At 39.7% G+C, this 19954-nt stretch overlaps 1 protein-coding gene across 8 annotated transcripts in view; it reads left to right on the top strand.

The window, feature by feature from the left end:
- The window catches only part of mybpc1 (myosin binding protein C1), a 34093-nt gene extending 15329 nt beyond the window's left edge, over nucleotides 1-18764 (top strand). For 5 of the 8 annotated variants that reach the window (XM_042403466.1, XM_042403470.1, XM_042403473.1 and 2 more), the window contains 25 exons: nucleotides 563-711; nucleotides 815-932; nucleotides 1035-1083; nucleotides 1812-1868; nucleotides 4124-4290; nucleotides 4441-4573; nucleotides 6657-6665; nucleotides 6949-7073; nucleotides 7176-7281; nucleotides 7750-7916; nucleotides 8032-8197; nucleotides 8277-8383; nucleotides 8486-8622; nucleotides 9233-9392; nucleotides 9486-9590; nucleotides 9684-9872; nucleotides 10464-10598; nucleotides 11495-11662; nucleotides 11779-11867; nucleotides 11954-12149; nucleotides 12282-12421; nucleotides 12536-12695; nucleotides 13227-13363; nucleotides 13981-14167; nucleotides 17898-18764. In XM_042403466.1, the coding sequence (XP_042259400.1) occupies nucleotides 563-711; nucleotides 815-932; nucleotides 1035-1083; nucleotides 1812-1868; nucleotides 4124-4290; nucleotides 4441-4573; nucleotides 6657-6665; nucleotides 6949-7073; nucleotides 7176-7281; nucleotides 7750-7916; nucleotides 8032-8197; nucleotides 8277-8383; nucleotides 8486-8622; nucleotides 9233-9392; nucleotides 9486-9590; nucleotides 9684-9872; nucleotides 10464-10598; nucleotides 11495-11662; nucleotides 11779-11867; nucleotides 11954-12149; nucleotides 12282-12421; nucleotides 12536-12695; nucleotides 13227-13363; nucleotides 13981-14167; nucleotides 17898-17995 (3254 nt within the window). In that variant the 3' untranslated portion in view covers nucleotides 17996-18764. Of the gene's footprint in view, nucleotides 1-562; nucleotides 712-814; nucleotides 933-1034; nucleotides 1084-1811; nucleotides 1869-4123; nucleotides 4291-4440; nucleotides 4574-6656; nucleotides 6666-6948; nucleotides 7074-7175; nucleotides 7282-7749; nucleotides 7917-8031; nucleotides 8198-8276; nucleotides 8384-8485; nucleotides 8623-9232; nucleotides 9393-9485; nucleotides 9591-9683; nucleotides 9873-10463; nucleotides 10599-11494; nucleotides 11663-11778; nucleotides 11868-11953; nucleotides 12150-12281; nucleotides 12422-12535; nucleotides 12696-13226; nucleotides 13420-13980; nucleotides 14168-15521; nucleotides 15561-17897 lie in introns of those variants that run through there. The other 3 variants (XM_042403468.1, XM_042403467.1, XM_042403469.1) reach the window with 3 other exon arrangements.
- Nucleotides 18765-19954: the final 1190 nt, after the last annotated feature.

The following is a 19954-nucleotide window of genomic DNA, read 5'->3' as shown; positions in this document are numbered from 1 at the left end:
ACCCCTACTTCCTCCTTGTGGTGACATCAGATTGTTCGCACATGCCCACAAATGGCCATCCGTCAGAAGCCTTTGTTGTTCACGTTGTCCACTCATATTTTGAAAGGGATTTGGGCTCGAACATGTACAGATGTATTTGAGAAGATTCCATTTTGAGTAAGGAGTGAGAAAAAGAAGTGAAGTCCCACTACTATTGTGTGTTTACGTGGCATCTGGAGCCGCTGGAAGTTTGCCAAGGGGCAGCTCAGGAAGCTGGCCAATCAGAGCAGAGTGGGCTCATTGGGAAGGGGGTCTTAAAGAGGCAGGGGCTAAAACTGCCTGTTTCAGACAGAGGCTGAACTGAGGGGCTGCATAAAGAGCCAGTAGAAGATAAATAAGGAACTTTTTGAGCTGTAAATATAGACCTGCATTTTATGTTCTCTTTAAAGAGGCATTTTGAGAGTATAGTACTTCTGTAATATGTAGCATCATTTATTAATTCAGCGTTCATTGTGAGTTTAATGGCTTATAGATTGGGTGCACAGCTCTCTGTGGTCATATTGCATTTTCTGCATATCCAAAGGTGGAGACATCACCTTTGTTGCCAAAGTGGAGGCCAAAGATCTTCTCCGCAAACCCACTGTCAAGTGGTTTAAAGGAAAATGGATGGATCTGGCCAGCAAGACAGGGAAGCACTTACAGCTGAAAGAGACCTTTGACCGTGTAACCAAGGTACACCAAAGCAACTACCCACCCCCACCGCCACCAATGTGAGCACCATACATGCTAATGGTGCTGCTATACCAATTCTTGCTGTGTGTATCACCTTTGGCAGATCCACACATTTGAGATGCACATCATTAAGGCCAAAGAGAATTATGCTGGAAATTACAGGTGCGAGGTCAACTACAAGGACAAGTTTGACAGCTGCTCCTTTGACTTGGAAGTTAAAGGTTTGTCAAAGCACATGCTGATCATTTTTGTATGTCCATTAGAAGGATCACAAAATGCAGACAAGCATAAAAATATAATTTTGTGTCATTACTGTCTTACAGCTGAACAGAGCTCACAGACTCTTGATATTCGATCAGCTTTCAAAAGAAGGTAATGAAAGTAGAGTGATGCAACTACAAGACATGTTGATATTGTGAAGGAGTCAACAGCAACCATAATAAATTGCAAACGTATTTCCTTTTTTTCTTTTCACATGAACAAACCAAAGTATTTATTTCAGGGAACAGGATCTCTGGAAAATTATTAATACTCATAAATGCTCCTGAAATGTGAAGAAAAGAAGAAGCACCGTTACATGAGATACAATTATGAACATTTCACCTTTAAGTAATATTATTGTATTACATGTAAGTGTGACTAGATGGTTGTAATAATGTCATTAACCTTTCTCAAAGGTAATTACAAATCAACCAGCCGTCTCTATGTGTTTACGTAGTTAAAGGCCAACTCTTGCATTTTAAGTCTCCCTCCAAACAATGTGCCTGGAAAGCAACACAAAGCATCCCAGTTTGATTGCATTATCACAATGTTACTGCTCAGTAATGTTGCTTCAACATTGCAGCAACACTGTGGCAATATGACCTGGGACAGGTCTTGATGTGTCTTACACAAACCACCTTATTTCAAGCCTTTATCTGAAAAAGACCCCAAAAAAAGGGGGGTTTTGTGTAAGCACCAATCGTGTGTTAGCTCAGATCTAATACATCGATTGAAGTCAGAGCATTTGCTTTGTGTTGCTCTTTTAGCATTGTTTTCTAGTGCCTGTAACTGTTTCATCTCTAATTAAATCTTTATTAATCTCTCCTTGTTAACAACAGCAGTGAAGGACAAGAAGATGCAGGGGAGCTTGACTTTAGTGGTCTCCTTAAACGTAGGTGAGAATCACATCCCGACCCTGAGTGGATTCTGTCCCTTTTCAGTATTTTTAAGCCCTTTTTTTTTTGGATGTGCTTCTTTTCTCTTTCTTTTAAATCTGTCATAAATTTGTATTAGGCTGCTGTATGAGTGGCTACAGATGATATATTATGCTATACCAAAACTACTGTGGTGGCTCAAAATAAACACCATGATGGCAGTGACACAGTTCACCGGCGAAATTATACATTTATTTTGGGCTTGTCTCTTCTTCTCCCCTACATATTCAGAGATCAAAGGTTAGTAGAGAGAAAACCATAGGTATTAAAACGATTAGACCTTACTGCGGGTGAGTACTGTAATCCTGTAGAGTCCCCAGCATGACATGTAGCTCTAGGAATTGGACAAGCAAGAGTGTTGGCCTACTGTAGTACGGTAACACTTCATTTGAAGGCAGCATTCCTAACTGCTCTGTCAGCAATCTGTAATGATGGAAATGGGCCTTGCATCATAAACACTCTGGGTGACTGCTCTTCATCAAGTCATGAAGTCAAAGTCCACCTATATGAGGCAAAGAGCACCATTTTGGATCATTAATGATGTGCTAGTGGGCCATGGAGAAATGATGCTGTAAAATAGTGTTATCGCTACATTGTCATTTTATTTCAATTTAGAAATTGCCTGAAAATAAACTGCGCCTGAAAATAAACAGATGAGAAACTCAAGCAAAGAATGGAATAATATTTTCTGCTATTCACCTCCAACCTTTCGGACATTTGGGAAAATGTCAAAGAAAGAAAGGGCTGATTGAATGTTCTTTATTCAAACTAATGTATACACTCATGGCCAGGGAGAAGTGTTTATTAACTTGGATCTCACAAATTTAACCATCTCCGATACACATGTCTATCGTCTAACAATGTCGGAGCATCTCTGAAGTGATCACTCAAACAAACACCAAACAAAGGGATGGGCCAGTTCATGAGAGCAAAATGAAAGATGTGCTCATTAAGAAAAATCTTTTTTGCAGGTTTTCCCTAAATCCTTGCTGCATGCTGCATATAAACATTACCACACAAAAAAGCATTAGTGTGTTGAATGACACAGCTTTTAGTCCCACAAAAACGAAAATATATTGATCTGTTTCTGCTCCTGTGTACTAGTTTAATCCTACAACATTCTTGTTGCATCTCCCGCACTTACTCTCAATTCTTGTACAGTAACAGTGTCCAGACTAAAAGAACCAAACCCAAACTTCCTCATTAATTGAATTCCCCTTTAATATTTCCTCATTCATCTCCAGATGCACGCTACTAACCTTAAAGAGCCGTTTTACCCATATTCTTATGGATTCCATGGCAACCATGCATGTTCAAGAAATAAAACAGTAAAGTAAATTATTCGTACTCATTGTACTCAAAATTTCTCACATTTATAGTAATTTTCAAAACAATAGCTCAAACCTTTACCTTCACTTTTAATTAACAAAGCATTTGAGCCTTGTTAATTAATTGGTTTTTGTGTTGTTTGTAGTTCTTCTTCTTGTCAGTTTTTTGACATACTTCATGTACCAAGCATGTATGTCAATGCATCAAGTGAGAGGTATAAATTGTGAAAAATATTGTTAATTTGTAAATCAATGCAAACAATATAATTTGTCATCAAAACTTAGAAAACTACTTGAAAACCACAAGCTGTCTGTTTTTGGATATTTGATAGATAAATCTATGGCAGACTAGATGTGGAGGAATTATCTGTATAACTATAACGATCTATTTTATGACATTTCCTTGGTCAGTCTTTCTTATTTTTGTTCCATGGATCTGTCTTGAACATTTCAGTTAAATCCTGATAAACACGTGAAACATGCAGGTACAATTAACCCATCTCAACGTCTGAGCAAATTAGAGAACATCTCTGTGTTTTGTGTTAATAGTTCTGCCTCCCAATCACACTTAACATTTGACTCAAGGGCCGATGTCAACAGAGATGTAGACAGCTCACTATGCCCATCCCTTTGTGTGACATGTCCTGAGGAATACTCTGCGAGGCAATAGATTAAGCAAACCAAAAAAGCCAGGGCATTGTACTGTCATTGTACAGTATATGTTTGACTTTCTGAGACCCAAAGGGAGATCTCCTACTCATGCCATTGCCTCTAGGCTCCCTATCCTATCCTTTCCTTGAGGTTAATGAGTAGTTCCTCAGGACACGTTGCGAACACTAGCCTATGACTTCTACCCTCACACCCTCCCCTCGTATCTGGCACCACTAGGGAGCCTAAACAGCAGGAAGAGACCCCAGAGGTGGATGTGTGGGAGATCCTGAAGAATGCCCGACCTGACGAATACGAGACGATTGCCTTTAAATATGGCATCACAGATCTGAGGGGCCTGCTGAGGAGGATGAAGAAGATTCCTAAGGAGATAAAGAAGAGCGAAGGTAAGTCGCTGTTTTCCAAATGTTAGATATGCACCTTTGGTATAGGTGCATTGTAACAATACTCAATAGGTGATGTCAATCTTTATGTCTGGCCACAAGGGAAACTTGATTAGTGACCTCTGACGTAACCTTTGTCTTGTCTTTTCAAAGCTTTTGCAAAGAAGCTGGAACCTGCATATCAGGTTGATAAGGGTGGAAAGATCCGCTTGGTGGTGGATCTGGCCGACCCCACAGTTGAACTGAAGTGGTACAAGAACGGACAGGAAATCAGGCCCAGTCCCAAGTATGTAATGACATTTTTCTTTGGTGTATCTTCTACGACTGTCCCCTCTTCAACTCTGCACAAATGAAAATGCATTTTATAAAAGAAAATGTACTTCATTTGTTTGCTTTACCAGTCGTCTGGTATTACTTGTTTTCATTTTGTCACTTCTCTAAAGCACAATGGTTCACATAGTTTAAAGCACACACAGATAAATTTGGTTTTTGTAGTCTTTTCACTAATTTACTTTAAGCTCAAAAGCACATCATATACCACATCAACCTAGAATAGAAATATACTAAAACATAATATTGGCTTTACAAGAAACACTGTTCTCTATATCATGTACAACCAGCCCTTACCATTGTACTGTGAACCATTGCAAGCTGATGTCCAGTGAACAAATAACGTACTCCCGACTTGAATGTGGCTCATATTATTTTCCACAGATCACACACACATATTAGGAATATTATGAATTTGTAGGGGTATATATGTAAATGGCCCCAGAGCTACATTTGGGTGTAAATGATGAATGAATTGTTGTGTTTAATTGCCATGAACTACTGTACATGTCCTTCTTTGTACAAGAAAAAGGTGGTACCTCCTTCACAGGTCTTTAACCAAGTCTGGCTTTGAATTAGACAAATAGCATCACAAAGATCTTTAGCAAGAGAGAGAGTGCAACCTCCCCATAAAACAAAACAATTATTATATAGGCTTCATGATTATGTTTAACAGCAATAAAATGTCTAACATGACGGTAAAAAATGTCCCATTTAATGGCACTAAAATGCCTGACGTGATGGTTAAAATTGTCCGGTTAGTGGTCTACAAGAGGTCCGGCAATGAATTCCAGAAACCCATTCGGTACCGATAGAACAAACTATTATTGGCATGGAAAAACAGTCTGGACCAGCAGCCTGTGGACTTCTGGCACAGAATCCCGCTCCGTGTCAATTGTCGGTAAATTATTGCACCAGTTCCGTAGCCGGTGCCTTTTTCTTAATGCTAAAACTGTAAAGCTGTTATAATTCATATTTTTATATCAACAATGGATGAAGTGGCTAATATAAAATATGTTGCTGTTAGTGACAAACCCAACTCGCATTTTAGTGTCTTTCAGCTTTTTTGGTTCACTCTAACTGTCATTTCCAGAAGCAGGAAGCTGTTTTTGGCAAAAAAAAAAAAAAAAAAAAAAAACTCTGATAAACCCACTGTAAACTCAGCACCAAACAGCAGAGAGACAAAGTTAGCGACTAGCTGGTGAACATAGTGAGGGATTTAGCTAATAAAGAGACAGCTATTTCTCCCAGCAGTTGGTGGAGAGCAAAAAAAAAAAAGAAACATGACTCCAAATAAATGCTTACGTTGCTCTGTATCAGCTGGGTGTGTAAATAAGCACCTGTTACCTTATAAGTTTGCCTATTAACTGGAAAGATTATGTCACTGTTTGAGGCTCGTTTCCACTCCTGTAAGTGGCCAAGAAATGAATTAAGGCAATTTTAACTGAACGACTCAAGGTAAATAAAACATTTCCCTCATCTTATATGTCTAAAAATTGATAAATCTTGTGATAGGGTACCTTATTGGTCTTTGCTTATAAGGCTAATAATAGCAGCTCTCTGCAATAGCATCGTCAGCATTCTGCACTGTATACACTATAGTAATACCAGATTGAGAGTCAATGATTCAGCAATAAAACAGGTTTGTTTATACAATCCTAAAATAGACATTAGCATGATTCCAGACTTGCAGTGTTGTAAACTAGATATGCTTGATCTTAAATTAGCTGAAGATCCTGTTCAAAGCCATGCAAAGTTAAAGCCATCTGGGAGGTTATTGCTGTTTTCTGGTTTGGTCTCCTGTGGCTTTTTTTCTCCAGGGCCCCCCGTCTCGAAGACACTGTCGCTCTCTTTTGATCGTCTGCTTTGTTGTAACACTATTGCCGGCCACATACTGTACCCCTTCAGGCATGACGTCTCTCTGTCTATGTCTGTTTGTCTGTTTGTTTATCTGTCTGTCATATCATGATGCTCCTTCCTGTCTGCCTTAATTACTTCCTGTGCTCCGGCCCCATTCTGGCTCAACTGCTGACCTTAAGTCAAAGGAAGTAAGTCCATCCGTCCAGTTGGTTTTCCCTTCTCCATGTCACTGTTGGTGTGAAACCATCACTTTGTCTAGTACAGTATGACCTCTGGGTTTGAACTTAATGTGTGTTGAGTTTGGCTTTTGAATGATGAATAATACGTCTCTTTCTTTCATTTAACATCTTGGAATAATATTGTTTTCTATTAGAATACTATATTTGCTATTATTGATATAGTCTAAGTGATCATTCATAGCTGCAATTTCTTTTGCTAACCAGTGATGTAACTACTGGACTTCCTGTTTAGGTATATTTTTGAGCATAAGGGCACACAAAGGATTATGGTCATCAACAACTGTTCCATGAATGATGATGCAGCCTACTCTGTAGCTGCAGGAGACGAGAAGTGCAGCACGGAGTTGTTTGTCAAAGGTATCTCTATAAACTGTTAACTTTTATACAACTTCTAAGGACATAAGATGTCCATTCAGTCCCTCTTCAGCTTCTGTTACCTTCTTGTCTTCTTGTCTGCAGAGTTGCCAGTTAAGATAGTTAAAGGTATTGAGCCTGTGAAGACCACAGTGAATGAGAGGATTGAGCTGGAGTGCGAGGTGTCAGAGGAGGGTGCTCAAGTCAAATGGTAAGATTATAAAAAGATCCATTTATAGGTGCCATGAATATAAGTAGTATTAAGTATTACATATAATCTGTCAGCACATGAGGCTACACTGAAACAAATTTAGAGCCTCTATCAATCTTCACAGTTCATTTTATGTTGTGTGTCACCAAGTCATATTTGACAGATGATTTATGCTGCAATAAAAGAAGAAGCTACTGGTTTACCAACACAAAACAGATAGGATGCCCTGGGGATTGTGGGAAATGTAGTCCTAGTTTTAAGGAATACTGGCACTAACTATGACACCAAGCTTAAGTAAAAGCTACAAATTATCTTGACAGTAGTCTCATTTGTTCCCTATACCGAACCATGCTGATGCAACAATGATACATTTATGTTTGTGAACATGATGTTTAGCACTTTTAAGTTGTTTGCTGCTCATTTACCAGAGAGGAGTGTGAGTGTTTTAAATGCTTCTTAATCCTTTAGGATGAAGAACGGTGTTGAGGTTCCAACAGGAGTGCGTTCCCGATACCGAGTGAAGTGTGAGGGAACCAAACACTTCTTGGTGATTGATGACGCCTCACGGGAGGACACTGGGACATACTCCATCATGGCTACTGGTGGAACATCTGAGGCTCACGTACAGGTTGACTGTATGTAGCATCTCAGCCTTTTTCATGATTTTTGCATTAATCACATGCTTTTCAAAGTGATTAGTAATGATAATTTTCTCTATTCGATTCTACACCATTTTCAACTTTTAATTAGTGAAACCACTGAAGATCTACCAGGACCTTCAGGATATGACGGTATTGCTGGGTCAACCCCTCAAGCTGCACTGTGAGATCTACCCAGGCAATGTCCCAGGTCGTTGGTACAGGAATGGACAGCTGATCCAGCCCAATGACCGCATCAATATCATACACAGAAATAAGTATGTCCTCTCTTGATTGAAACTCTTCAGTCAAAACCAATTCACACAACTGCTAACTAGCACCATTTTGGTTTTTCAGGGTTCACCGACTTGAAATTGAGGCCTGCTCCCTTCATGATTCAGGAGATTACACTTTTGTACCAGAGGGATATTCACAGACCCTGTGTGCCAAAGTTCATGTCATTGGTATGCAAACTATATTTCACTGGAATGGAGCTTTTTCTTAACATCATGCTGAAAAAACAACATAATTTAATATTTTTCATGATGTAATTTAATTTTCTGCAGATCCTCCAAGGCTGCACTTGGACAGCTTGAACTTCCCAGACAACACCGTGACAATTGTAGCAGGAAATAAACTTCGCTTGGAAATCCCCATCACTGGAGAACCAACACCCAGGGTGGTGTGGATGAAGGGGGAAAGGGTGAGCTTCTATCTTATTTCCTGCAATTTGTGTAGATGTCACTGATTGGTCAGCAAACCTCACACTATGACACACTAGCTCATCTAGAGATGGAATGAAACCACTTTGGTCTAGACTGAAAAATCTCAATAATAATTGGATGGATTGCCGCTGATTTTTTATACATTCATGGTTCCTAGATGATGTACCCTGACTTGGCTTTGGTGATCCCCTAACTTTTCTTTTGACGCCACTTGTCCTAAACTTTAGTTTATGACAAAATATCTGAGAATCTAATGACATTCATATCATCCCCTGTACTTTGTTTTTAATGCTAATTAGAAAATCTTAGCATGCTAACATGGTAAACTATAATGGTAGACATACCTACTAAACATCAGCATGTTAGCAGTGTCACCAGGAAGCATGTTAGCATGCTGATGCAAGCATTTAGCACAACACACCCTTGCACCTAAGTACAGCCTCACAGAGCTGCTAGCGTGGCTGTAAACTCTTTAAGGCTGTAAAGTCTTTATCATTTGTTATTCACCAAGCATCTTATTTTCATTTTCTCTTGACATTACTCTTGAATATACCACATATGTAAAATTCTCTCTCTTTTTTGGCTCAGGTCATTCTTGACTCGGGTAATCGTGTCCGAGCTGAAACGTATGGTGACCAGACCAGTCTGACGATTGACGTAACAGAGCGGGAGGACACAGGGAACTATAAGATTGTCCTGCAAAATGAGGCTGGTGAGGCCACAGCCAGCGTCAAAATAAAGGTTGTAGGTAAGAGATCCCAAAACTCTTCAATCAAAACACCACATGGGGAATTGCATATTTGTTTCTTTAATCCTTAACATGCCCTTGTTTTATCTGCAGACATCCCTGATCCTCCAGAAGCTCCCTTGGTCCCATCAGTGGGTGGTGATTGGTGCACTATGACATGGGATCCCCCAAAATATGATGGAGGTTCAGCAATATTAGGTAAACATCTCATCTTACCTTGAACAATGATCAGTGATCACAGATTATTTGTGTGCAATGATGATTAACAGGTTTTCTGAACATCCTCTGAAGGCTACTTTGTCGAGAGAAAAAAGAAACAGAGCTCTAGATGGATGAGACTCAACTTTGACCTGATAAAAGAAACATCATTCGAACCCAAGAAGATGATTGAAGGTGTGCCTTATGAAGTGCGGATCTTTGCAGTCAATGCCATTGGTGTATCCAAGCCCAGTGAACCATCCAAAGCTTTTACTCCCCTCGGTGAGTAGTCCAAATGGCTTCTTGAACATCCACTTAGCAGTCTAAGCACTGGCCTTTGAGCTGTTATTGTCAATAATCCGTCCAGGAAAGTATTACATATAAGGAAAGCTTAATCTAACAACCATTTCATAATAATGAACGAAATTTCAAAGAGTGAGGCTGCGATAGTGCAAGTATGTGATCTGCCCTTGGTTCCCCGGCGACGCAGCTGTTCCTCCTCATACCCCACTATCCCAAGCATTCTGACTGTGACCTCCACTGGACACGCAGGAGCTTTAGAGGATATTAAATATGTCTTTATAATGGTTGCCAAACCATCTGTGGATTAGAGGTTTAGGAGATCAGGTCTGTCAGAGGGTTCAATAGGAGTTAAATATGATTCAGAATACAAGAATAGACGGCAAGAGCAGGGACTAATGAGATCTGGCAGGAAGATTGGTAGCATACCAGCCAGAGAGAAAGGCGCCTTGCTCATGTGGTCATGGCTTGCCAAAATGGCTTTTGCTATCTTGTTAATATCCATTGTTGGAAGACAAATGAGGAATGGTAGCTATGACCTGTTTGATTGTTCAAACGTTCTTCTCCTCTTAGCTGTGACCAGTGAGCCCACCATGCTGGTTGTGGATGATGTGACCGACACCACGGTGACCGTGAAGTGGCGTCCTCCTGAAACCATCGGAGCTGCTGGTCTGGACGGATATTTAGTGGAGTACTGCATCGAAGGAAGTGAGAGAGCCTTAATTCTTATAAACGCCCCTACAGACTGTGTGAATTTGAGCAGATGAAAGTTGACAGTTGTGAGAGAAACATGGTGAAATCTTTTGGTCGTCAATCCAAAATGTATGGTGGTCCTGTATTACACTGTAAGACATGTCAGCCAACAGCCAATTAAGAATTTTTGCAACAAAACATAGCCTGTATTGAAATTCTGTCAGATGACATTCAGAAATTTAAGACGGGGGTATGCTTGAAATGAACTGGTAGTTGGTACAAGGTGTTGTCTGATCACGTCTGAAGGCAAAAGTATTTTTAGCTGTTAGTTGCTTCACACTCAAAGCCAAGTTGAAAAGCATACCATCATAGAGAGAGTGTGAGACACAATAATATTTCAAAAAGGGATAACAGCACACACTTATAGACAATATTTTCTAGAAGGCATTTATAGTGTTGCACTCATTTGTACCAAAGACAGAAGTAAATTTGTAAAGAAGAAAAAAAGACAGCTTGAAAGAGAAGTTCAAACTCTTATCTGCTTTCTTACCCCCACACACCTTGCCTATCACTGTGTGAAGTGGGCATGCGTCTGATTATCTGTAGCGTAAAGTTACAGAAACTGCCAGATGCAAACCCCCTCCAATTGCGATGTCTGGTTTCAGATCCTGTTCCACCATCCGTCAAGCATTTTGGTTTGAGTATAGTGGCGCCTTACATGCCTGTTTGCCTCAAAATTTATATTGTTCACTGATATAAACTGCTACCAAGATTTTAGTAGACTCATCTCACCAGTTTATTGAGGCCTCAACTTGTTTGTAGAGTTTTTAGAGCGGAGGTTGACATGAAACAGAAATTTGAATGCATTTAACAAATTCATCTTTTCCAACTGGACTGTTCTTTTCCTACAGGTGATGATTGGGTAGTATCTAACAAGGAGCTGACAGAGAAGACCAGGTACACAATCACGGGGCTGCCTCCAGGGGCTAAAATCTTAGTTCGTGTGAAGGCCATCAATGCTGCTGGAGCCAGCGCTCCAAGGACTCTTCAGCACTCCGTCCTTGTCAAAGAGGTTATTGGTGAGCTCTTAAAACTGCTCTTGAAAACTTGAAAGTTGTGTATTTTACAGGAAACAAACATAAAGATGTGAGAATCATTCCTAAATCTCACATCCTCTGGTCTATCTCCTCTTCAGAACCACCCAAGATCCGCGTACCCCGACACTTGAAGCAGACATATACTCGCAGAGTCGGAGAAGCAGTCAACCTTGTTGTGCCGTTTATGGTAAGGCAATCTCCCAGCTCAGTCGAAGTTCGGTGCATCTGTGAGCAGAATACTAAGCTCATGTCACCCTGTGATGATGTCTTTAGGGCAAACCCAGGCCGAAGGTCAACTGGCTGAAGGAGGGTAAGCCTATAGACCCTGCCCACGTCAGCATCCGCAACACAGACTGCGACAGCATCATCTTCATCCGTAAAGCAGAACGCAGCCACTCTGGGAATTACGTAATGTCAGTACAGGTTGAAAACCATGACGACACAGCCGTAATTGACATACAAATTGTAGGTAAGTGTTATACTACCATTATTGACACTACCACTTCTACATCATAACATTGTCTTAAAGGTATTTTTCTGGAATTTTGTCATTTTTCAAGACCAAACTGCCTGCTCATTAATCTTTTTTACTAATTGTTAGACCTACCTGGGCCTCCCCAGTGTGTGACAATTGAAGATGTATGGGGAGGAAATGTGGCTCTGGCCTGGACCCCCCCAAAAGACAACGGCAATGCCCCAATAACAGGCTACACCATTCAAAAGGCAGACAAGAAGACAATGGTAGAAGACTGATTTTACAAAATACACTAAACTGAAATTGCGCATAATAAACATGCTAAATAAACAGTACTTCAAAGCAGTATTTACATTTGCATGTTTTGATCTGCTGTATAGGAATGGTACACATGCATTGAGCACTACCATCGCAACTGCATCGCCATCACAGAGCTGGTGGTTGGGAACGAGTACTTCTTCAGGGTCTTCTCGGAGAACATGTGTGGTCTGAGCGAAGCCGCCACCCAAACCAAAAAGAGTGCCCTCATCGTCAAAGAAGGTACAACTGACTGTGATATTAGCAAGTGAACATGTACGTAAGTGTGTGTGGAGGGGTGCGATCTGAGGAAGCAGTGTTCTTGTCTGTTACTGTGAATTGATGGATGTTTTTACCCTTCAGGAGCCAAAACCCAAAACTTGATAAAACTAATAAAAATCTGATGAGGGAAAACACTTCCATGGTCATAACTCTGGGACAAGTCACAGTGATGTTACATGGAAGTTTTTTATTTAATCATTTTTCCTCATATTCAATAATATGGAAAAGCTGTTGATTTATTTGCTTTTTTTCCACAGCTGTTATCTGAAAGGTACTGTCAGTGATATTTTCCACCCTTTTACATATAACAGGGGTCATGGGTATGACTGACAGGCCCTTAAACAGTGGTGTTACAGTCTCAGCTGATGATAAATAAAGAAACATTGTCTTCTCCTCATCACAAAGGGAATTCCCCATTCCCGTACCACACACATGATACCGCTCAGCGACAGTATCATGCACAACCCCGTTCCTTTACCCTTACCCCCACAGGCATGCAAGTGAAACAGCCCGAGTACAACGATCACGACTTCAAAGAGGCGCCGAAGTTCACGCAGCCATTGATCAACACTTTTGCCATTGCCGGCTACAATGCTACTCTCAACTGTAGTGTCCGTGCCAACCCAAGGGTAGGTGGTACAACTGCAGGTAATCATGCTGTATGTAGACTGCGCATTATACTCAGGTAAATATACAAGTTGATCATGTTGCATTATGGAACTGATTCTCCATCTTGTGCGTAAAAACAATTTAAAGACAATACTGCATCAACCTTTAAAGGGAAACTCTGGTTTATTACAATGTGGATCCTATTTTTGTACTTCTTGCAATCATTCCTCTTGGTAATATTAACAATGTACATGCCAAATTAGGCAGTGTTCAGACTGACAAAACAAAGCCCCCTCATGTATTTGAATGAGGCCAGTCCGTCGTCATAGTGGCAATTGATACCAGCAAAGAAATGCAGTGAAAAAAGCTGAACCAGGCTCAACTTTTGCTGCAACATCATCTGACAAGACATACGAACGTACATTCCAGGTGGATTACTTTGTGACATGAACGCTGTATTTCTACTGTTTACCTCACAATAACTGATGGCCAAAAGTTGTAATAAACCAGAATTATATGGAGCAAACTCGAAATCCGATTCCAATATAAAATCTAAGGGGTCAAGTCAGGACACCTGAGCCAATCTGCCTGTTGAATTAACATCATCATGCTGCTGACATTTCTGTATCTGCCACAGCCCAAAGTGATCTGGATGAAGAATAAGATAGCCATCATCGATGACCCACGCTACCGCATGTTTAGCAGCCAAGGGGTCTGTACTCTTGAGATCAGGAAGCCCAGTCCTTATGATGGCGGCTTATACAGCTGCAAGGCCATCAACGACTTGGGAGAGGCCCAAGTGGAATGCAAGCTGGAGGTCAAAGGTCAGTATTGACCAGGAGGTGACAGCTGGGTACATGTATGTATCTGGGTCTGGTTTCCCAAAGTTTTTATTTCTTCATTTATTTCTTAATGAGGAAATTTTAAGTATCTCATCTTTGCGCCTTCACGGAAAAATTAGAAATCATCAATCCGTTAAGAGTGTAAAGGGGCAAAGGTGACTTTGGGAAACCAACTCCATTGGAGTACAGCAATGTTTGAACTGTCTCAAAGTATACCAAAGGGCTGACCATGTAGGTGGTGGACATGTAAGTATCTCAATTGGGTTGCAGCAGCTATTTGTAAATTCAGTACTAAGTTTGTGAGTAAAGGTAGCTAGTTTCAAAATAGTGAGTTACTAAATTGGGTTGCCACTTAAAAACTTAAGAAAGCTAGTGGAATTATTAGTTATATTAAAATAATGACGATAAAAAAATGTAAAACAGTTAGAAGGAAACATTAGTAACTCACTGTAGCATCTCGAGCTGTAAAATAACTTCCACAAGCAACAGTTTTAGGCGGTCCAACAATATATATTAAGCTATCGTATTAAGCTAACATAACTGACGTCATTTGGTCATTCAGTCTAACGTTACTAGCGTAACGTTTTATCATTTGAGGTATGTTTTTTTGTTTTTGTGAAATGTAATTTAAAATCTCCTCATTTTACTTCATTATTAAACAGCATTTAAATCAAGTGTCAGGTCAAATGTGTTGACCATGTTGCCTATTTTACTCTTTCATTGATTCACTGGATGTGAATATTTAATATCAACTAATCTCAAGGTAAGAACTAGTTTGTGTGGTGCAACCCGTTTTAAAGTAATGTTTAAATCTCCACTTAGTAAACAGTTATTATGTTATAACTTTGCTAAGTTTGAATTTACGAACAGGTGGTGCAACTGGCTCCTGAACACCATGTTTAAAACAGACACAAATAATGACACAATAATAATCTTTTCATGTGTGTGCAGTTCACATAATATCTGGTCACACTTTTCCATCACCACAACATTTAGAGGTTTATCCCCCCCTCTGTGTTCTCACACAACTCTATCCAGTCCGGTCCATCCAGTCATCATGTTCATCTTCACAACACACCACCTCTACACACAGGCTTTCACCAGTCACACCTCACTAAGCATAACATATAGAGCTGTGATGCTTTTGTGTTGTGGGTGAATTATTTAATGTCTCCATCTCCAACTATTCTCCACAGATTCCAGCGTCTGCTTTATACCTCTCGGTTAACTCCTCATATAAAAAGAGTTCAGTAATAACTAAACGGTATTCCCTGGTGCACACATATAACTCCATGTAAACATTTTGTTAACCCCTATTCTCTTCTCTCTCCCCCAGTCCAAACTCAAGAATTGTGAATGTATGTTCTCATATAAGGTAAGCTTTCATATGGTTTTGGCATATGAAGCTTATGTCATTCATTATGCATCTTCAAGCCAGCTTGTTACCTCGCTTTTCTCAGTTGGTAGGACTTTTACTTCCCCTCCGAAAGCAGGACCCAGAGAAAGAACTTGTGAAATCAGCCATTAATAAAACAGGATTTGCATGAGCGCCCCAGATCCCCTTAGCTGGCTGACTTTAACAATATTTTGAATATTTTAATCGGTTGCCATAGTTGGTGTGAAATGGTGTGAATTCCACGACTACCTCTCATGTATTTTGTGCCATGTAAAAGGTGAGTAAACTGTTGCAAACTTTCTAACCTTTGCTTAGAAATCAACTGCTGCAGCATCAGTGGAGACTGAGGCTGAGTTTTATGCCATGTAGACTTGACATCTGCGTATCCTTTTTTTTTCTCGGCTGCTGTTGAATGAAGTCATAAAGGATCTGAATAAAGCTACTAACACTGAAATTTTTACCATGATGTGTTTGACCCTGACTGATTAGTGTTGTATGCATAATAGAGGACAGCACATTTCGTTTTGTAGCCCTTTGCTTGTTGCAAATGAGTAGAAACTGTATTAATTAATCTGAGTTTTTTGCAAAGCTCTTGGAAATGCATTGTATTTCAGTGGAATCAACCTTGTCTTTGCTCCTAGTTCTGCAAGCCTGAGCAGATATAAGCTGTGTCCCAGTTCCATACTACATACAAAAAAATACAGTAAAAAAGTATATTCTAAAAATTAAAAAAAACACTCTGTGTGCCACACTGCATTTAACTGGAAATCTCAAAACAAATAGGCCTTTTTGACAGAATTCATTTTGACTTGTCATAGTAAGAAAAGCACAGGTGTTACTAATCCCATTAACGATGGCTCTGTTCCATTCAAGCGTCCCAGTAAGCCATGGCAGTGTGACAGTGAACTAGCATGCACAATACCAGGACCCTGAAACTGAAGCAGCTACATGGAATTAAGCCTGATTCATCTAATTGTATTATTTACAGCTGTTCTTTTCCTTCTGTGACATGTGAAAAAAGGCCAATTGTTGAAAATATATATATTAAATCTTAGACAAAATACTTAGCTTTCAATTTGTGAAGTTTAATTGACTTTCTGAGGTTGCAGTTTAAATAACAAGCACTGGCACACGTATTGTATTATCAAGTATGCTGAAGTATCTCTAAACTGTTGGCTAGATTGCTATGAAACGTACAAACATCCGTGGTCTCTAGAGGTTGAAGTCTACTGACTTTAGTGATCCATTCCTTTTTAAGCCACCTGCAGATCAAATTTTTCTCTTCCAGTGAAATATCTCAACTTCTAGTAGATGGATTTGGACAAAATTTTGTACAGACATTCATGGTTCCCGGACGATAAATCCTATTGACTTTGGAGATCCCCCGTGTTTTTCAGAGAAAAAAAATTAAATTCTCTGACCCCAGCTTCTCAAATATGAATATTTTCTTGTTTATTTAGTCTTCTATGATAGTAAATTAAATATCTTTGGGTTGTGGTTGCATTTTGGGAAACAGTGATTGACATTTTCACCATTTTCATAGACCATACGACTAATTGATTAATCGAGAAAATAGTCAGCAAACAGACTCAGGGCCGGCCCTGACCATGTTGGTGCCCCAGGCAAGATTTAAATTGGAGCCCTGAAAAGTGCAACTATAGTTCCTCCAGTCCAATAACTCACACTGAAATGAAATGTAACAATGATACCTCCAGCCCGGACAAATCCTCCCTGTTCTCCGGACAAAAGGCAAGTGGGGGTCAAGGTGCCATTCAATGAGTGTTTGGTAGCTGACCGACCAGTGAGGCTTTGAAAATCAAACCAGATAAAACCCATGTGACTGCGTATTTCCCAAAGCTGTACAGAGGCAAGCATACCTGTCAGTAACTCATTTGGTAACCCCTCCCTTATTTGGTGCCCTAGGCGACTGCCTATGTGGCCTATGCCACAGGCTGGCCCTGAACAGAATAATTGAAAAAGAGAATAATCATTAGTTGCTGCCCTACAGCTAAGCAAGTATTGAGTACAGACTTACTATTTAGCACATAATTAGTATGTAGTATTGAACTGGGACACACTGTTTGATTTACAAACTGAATGTACATTGCATACATGAGCTATTTCTGACCACCTCTCTTCTCTTTTCTCACTCCTCATCCAGTGTTGTGAGCTCCTGGCCTCTTCGTTGCATTCTGTTTGTTTTGCTCAATCAGCCTGTTCCTCTTCCTCTTCTTTACCTTTCTGTTCCTCACTCTCCACATTTACATCTGTCCCTCCCGACATCATCACGAGAGTGTCTCTCCTCTTTTCTCCCAGGAGGGTTCACCTTCTACGAACTCCTGCAACGCGGAGTGCCCCTACACCTGATTGACAAGTACATGAACGAGACGAAGATTGTCGAGCAAGAGAAGTAAAATCGGACAGAGTGCAAAGAGGCACTTTAGCTTTGCAGACATCTGCTGCCACTAGTGATCCTCTTCTCTCACCTACTGAGGTCAGCAGCCTGAAGGCGGATGGAGGGATGATGGAGGGATGGAGGGCGAGACGGATGGAAGGGTGTGGGGGAAGGTCTACTGGTCTGTGGTGTGGCATGCTGTGTGCAAGTTTGGAGCTAGTTGCCATAGAGAAAAAAAAAAAGCCAGTTCATCTTCTTTGTCACCCTCTTGTGTTTGAAAGACTGTGTCAGCTCAGATGCATGTCGGCAGTGTTTTGGTTCTAGCTTTGATAAGTAGTGTGTAAAAAAAAAACGAACAAAAAAAAAAGCAAAGTACACGTAGCACAAGCAGTGACACACACCTACAGTTTTAACATGTTGATTTTTGTTGGGAGTGCTTGTTGAAGGAGATAATTTATCACAGGGGTCTGACAGAGGGGAAAAGGGAATGTATAAATAGTTTGGTGTTTGTATGGAGTCATAAGGCAAGAAAAATGAAAAATACACCGGAGTAATGTTGGATAAATGAATGTGTTGACCCTTCTATGATAATTCACATTAATATTTGTTCATTTCATGTTTTCCCTCTGGATAAGTGAGAAAATGTAGAGGTTTGTTTACACATTGCATGACACATTATGCTTTTTTGGATTCAAATCCGACTTGAGGCTTGATTGAGGCTCAGTCATGTGCGCATGCCTTTACCTTTGTAATTATGACCCATGGATTACAATAAAAAATAAATAAAATTCTGCTGTTTCTTGTTATGAATGCTCTTTTAGTGTTTGCCTATTTATTTAAAAAAGAGTTTATGCTTACACTTGCCAAAGACTCATTCTTGGGGGATCTGACAGATTAACTAAATCTAAATAAATAATAATAATAAATAACTTAAATTTAAAATGTATGCTTAATTGGTGTAATTTTGTGCACTGGTTCCCAAATAGCTTTTGGTAATTTCAAGAGATTTCCTCTCTACATGTCCTTCATAATGGACTGACACAAGTGTGGGAGATGTTGGCATGAAAAATGTTCATCTTTGGACTAAACTCACTGTGCCCACCAATAATTGGCAATAAACGGTATTTAAATGGCTGTAATATTGCATTCAACTCCACTTGATTTATCATGCATGCAGGGGCGTAGTTACAAATGTTGAAAAAAAAAAATCCTACTGGCATTTTAACTGCAGGCCCACATTCATCTCCATCTTTTACTGATAAGTATGCATGGAGGGACTAACTGACTGCTAAAACCTCAAGACAACTGCTCTCATTAATAGGACATAACTAATGATTAAACAAATGTTATTGTATTTATACAGTATATTTACATTTACATTTAAAATATGTCCAGAAAAATATATAGTGAGGACACTGAAGTATATATTTCTTGTGGGAGCTGAAAGGAGTTTACACTTCGCAATTAAATATTTACACATTCTGGGTATTTTATTGGCTGGTTCCTGTACTTTTAGACCCAGTATATTTAAATTTGACTACTTCTAGGCTAATAAATACATTTTAAAAAAGGGTTCAATCTGGTTCCAGGCAGAGCGGAGGGTTTTTAAGCAGCATCTACACTTTTATGAAAATTTACAGACAATATACTAGTTAACTTAATGGAATGAACTAAGATAAATAAAATTTGCAAAATGAAATAACACATGAAAAATCTAAATTTAGACACATTTTTTGTGTCTGGTCACAATTTTCTAAGGGGGGAAATAGACCAATGACCTTTTTCGTAAAACTCCCGCTGCAGGCCCGGACATAAACTGTCAAACTACACTACAAACCAGGATGGAGTGACATTCAAACATGTATAATGTATAATGTATATTACTCAAGCACTGAAGTACAATTTTGAGGTTCTTGTACTTGAGTATTTCCATTTGATGCTAGTTTTTACTTCCACGCCGCTAAAAATTGAGAGGGAA

This window comes from Thunnus maccoyii, chromosome 23, assembly GCF_910596095.1.
Source record: "Thunnus maccoyii chromosome 23, fThuMac1.1, whole genome shotgun sequence".
NCBI lineage: Eukaryota > Metazoa > Chordata > Actinopteri > Scombriformes > Scombridae > Thunnus > Thunnus maccoyii.
The sequence above is the reverse complement of the archived record's forward strand: the minus strand, read 5'-3'. Positions and strand labels throughout refer to the sequence as shown.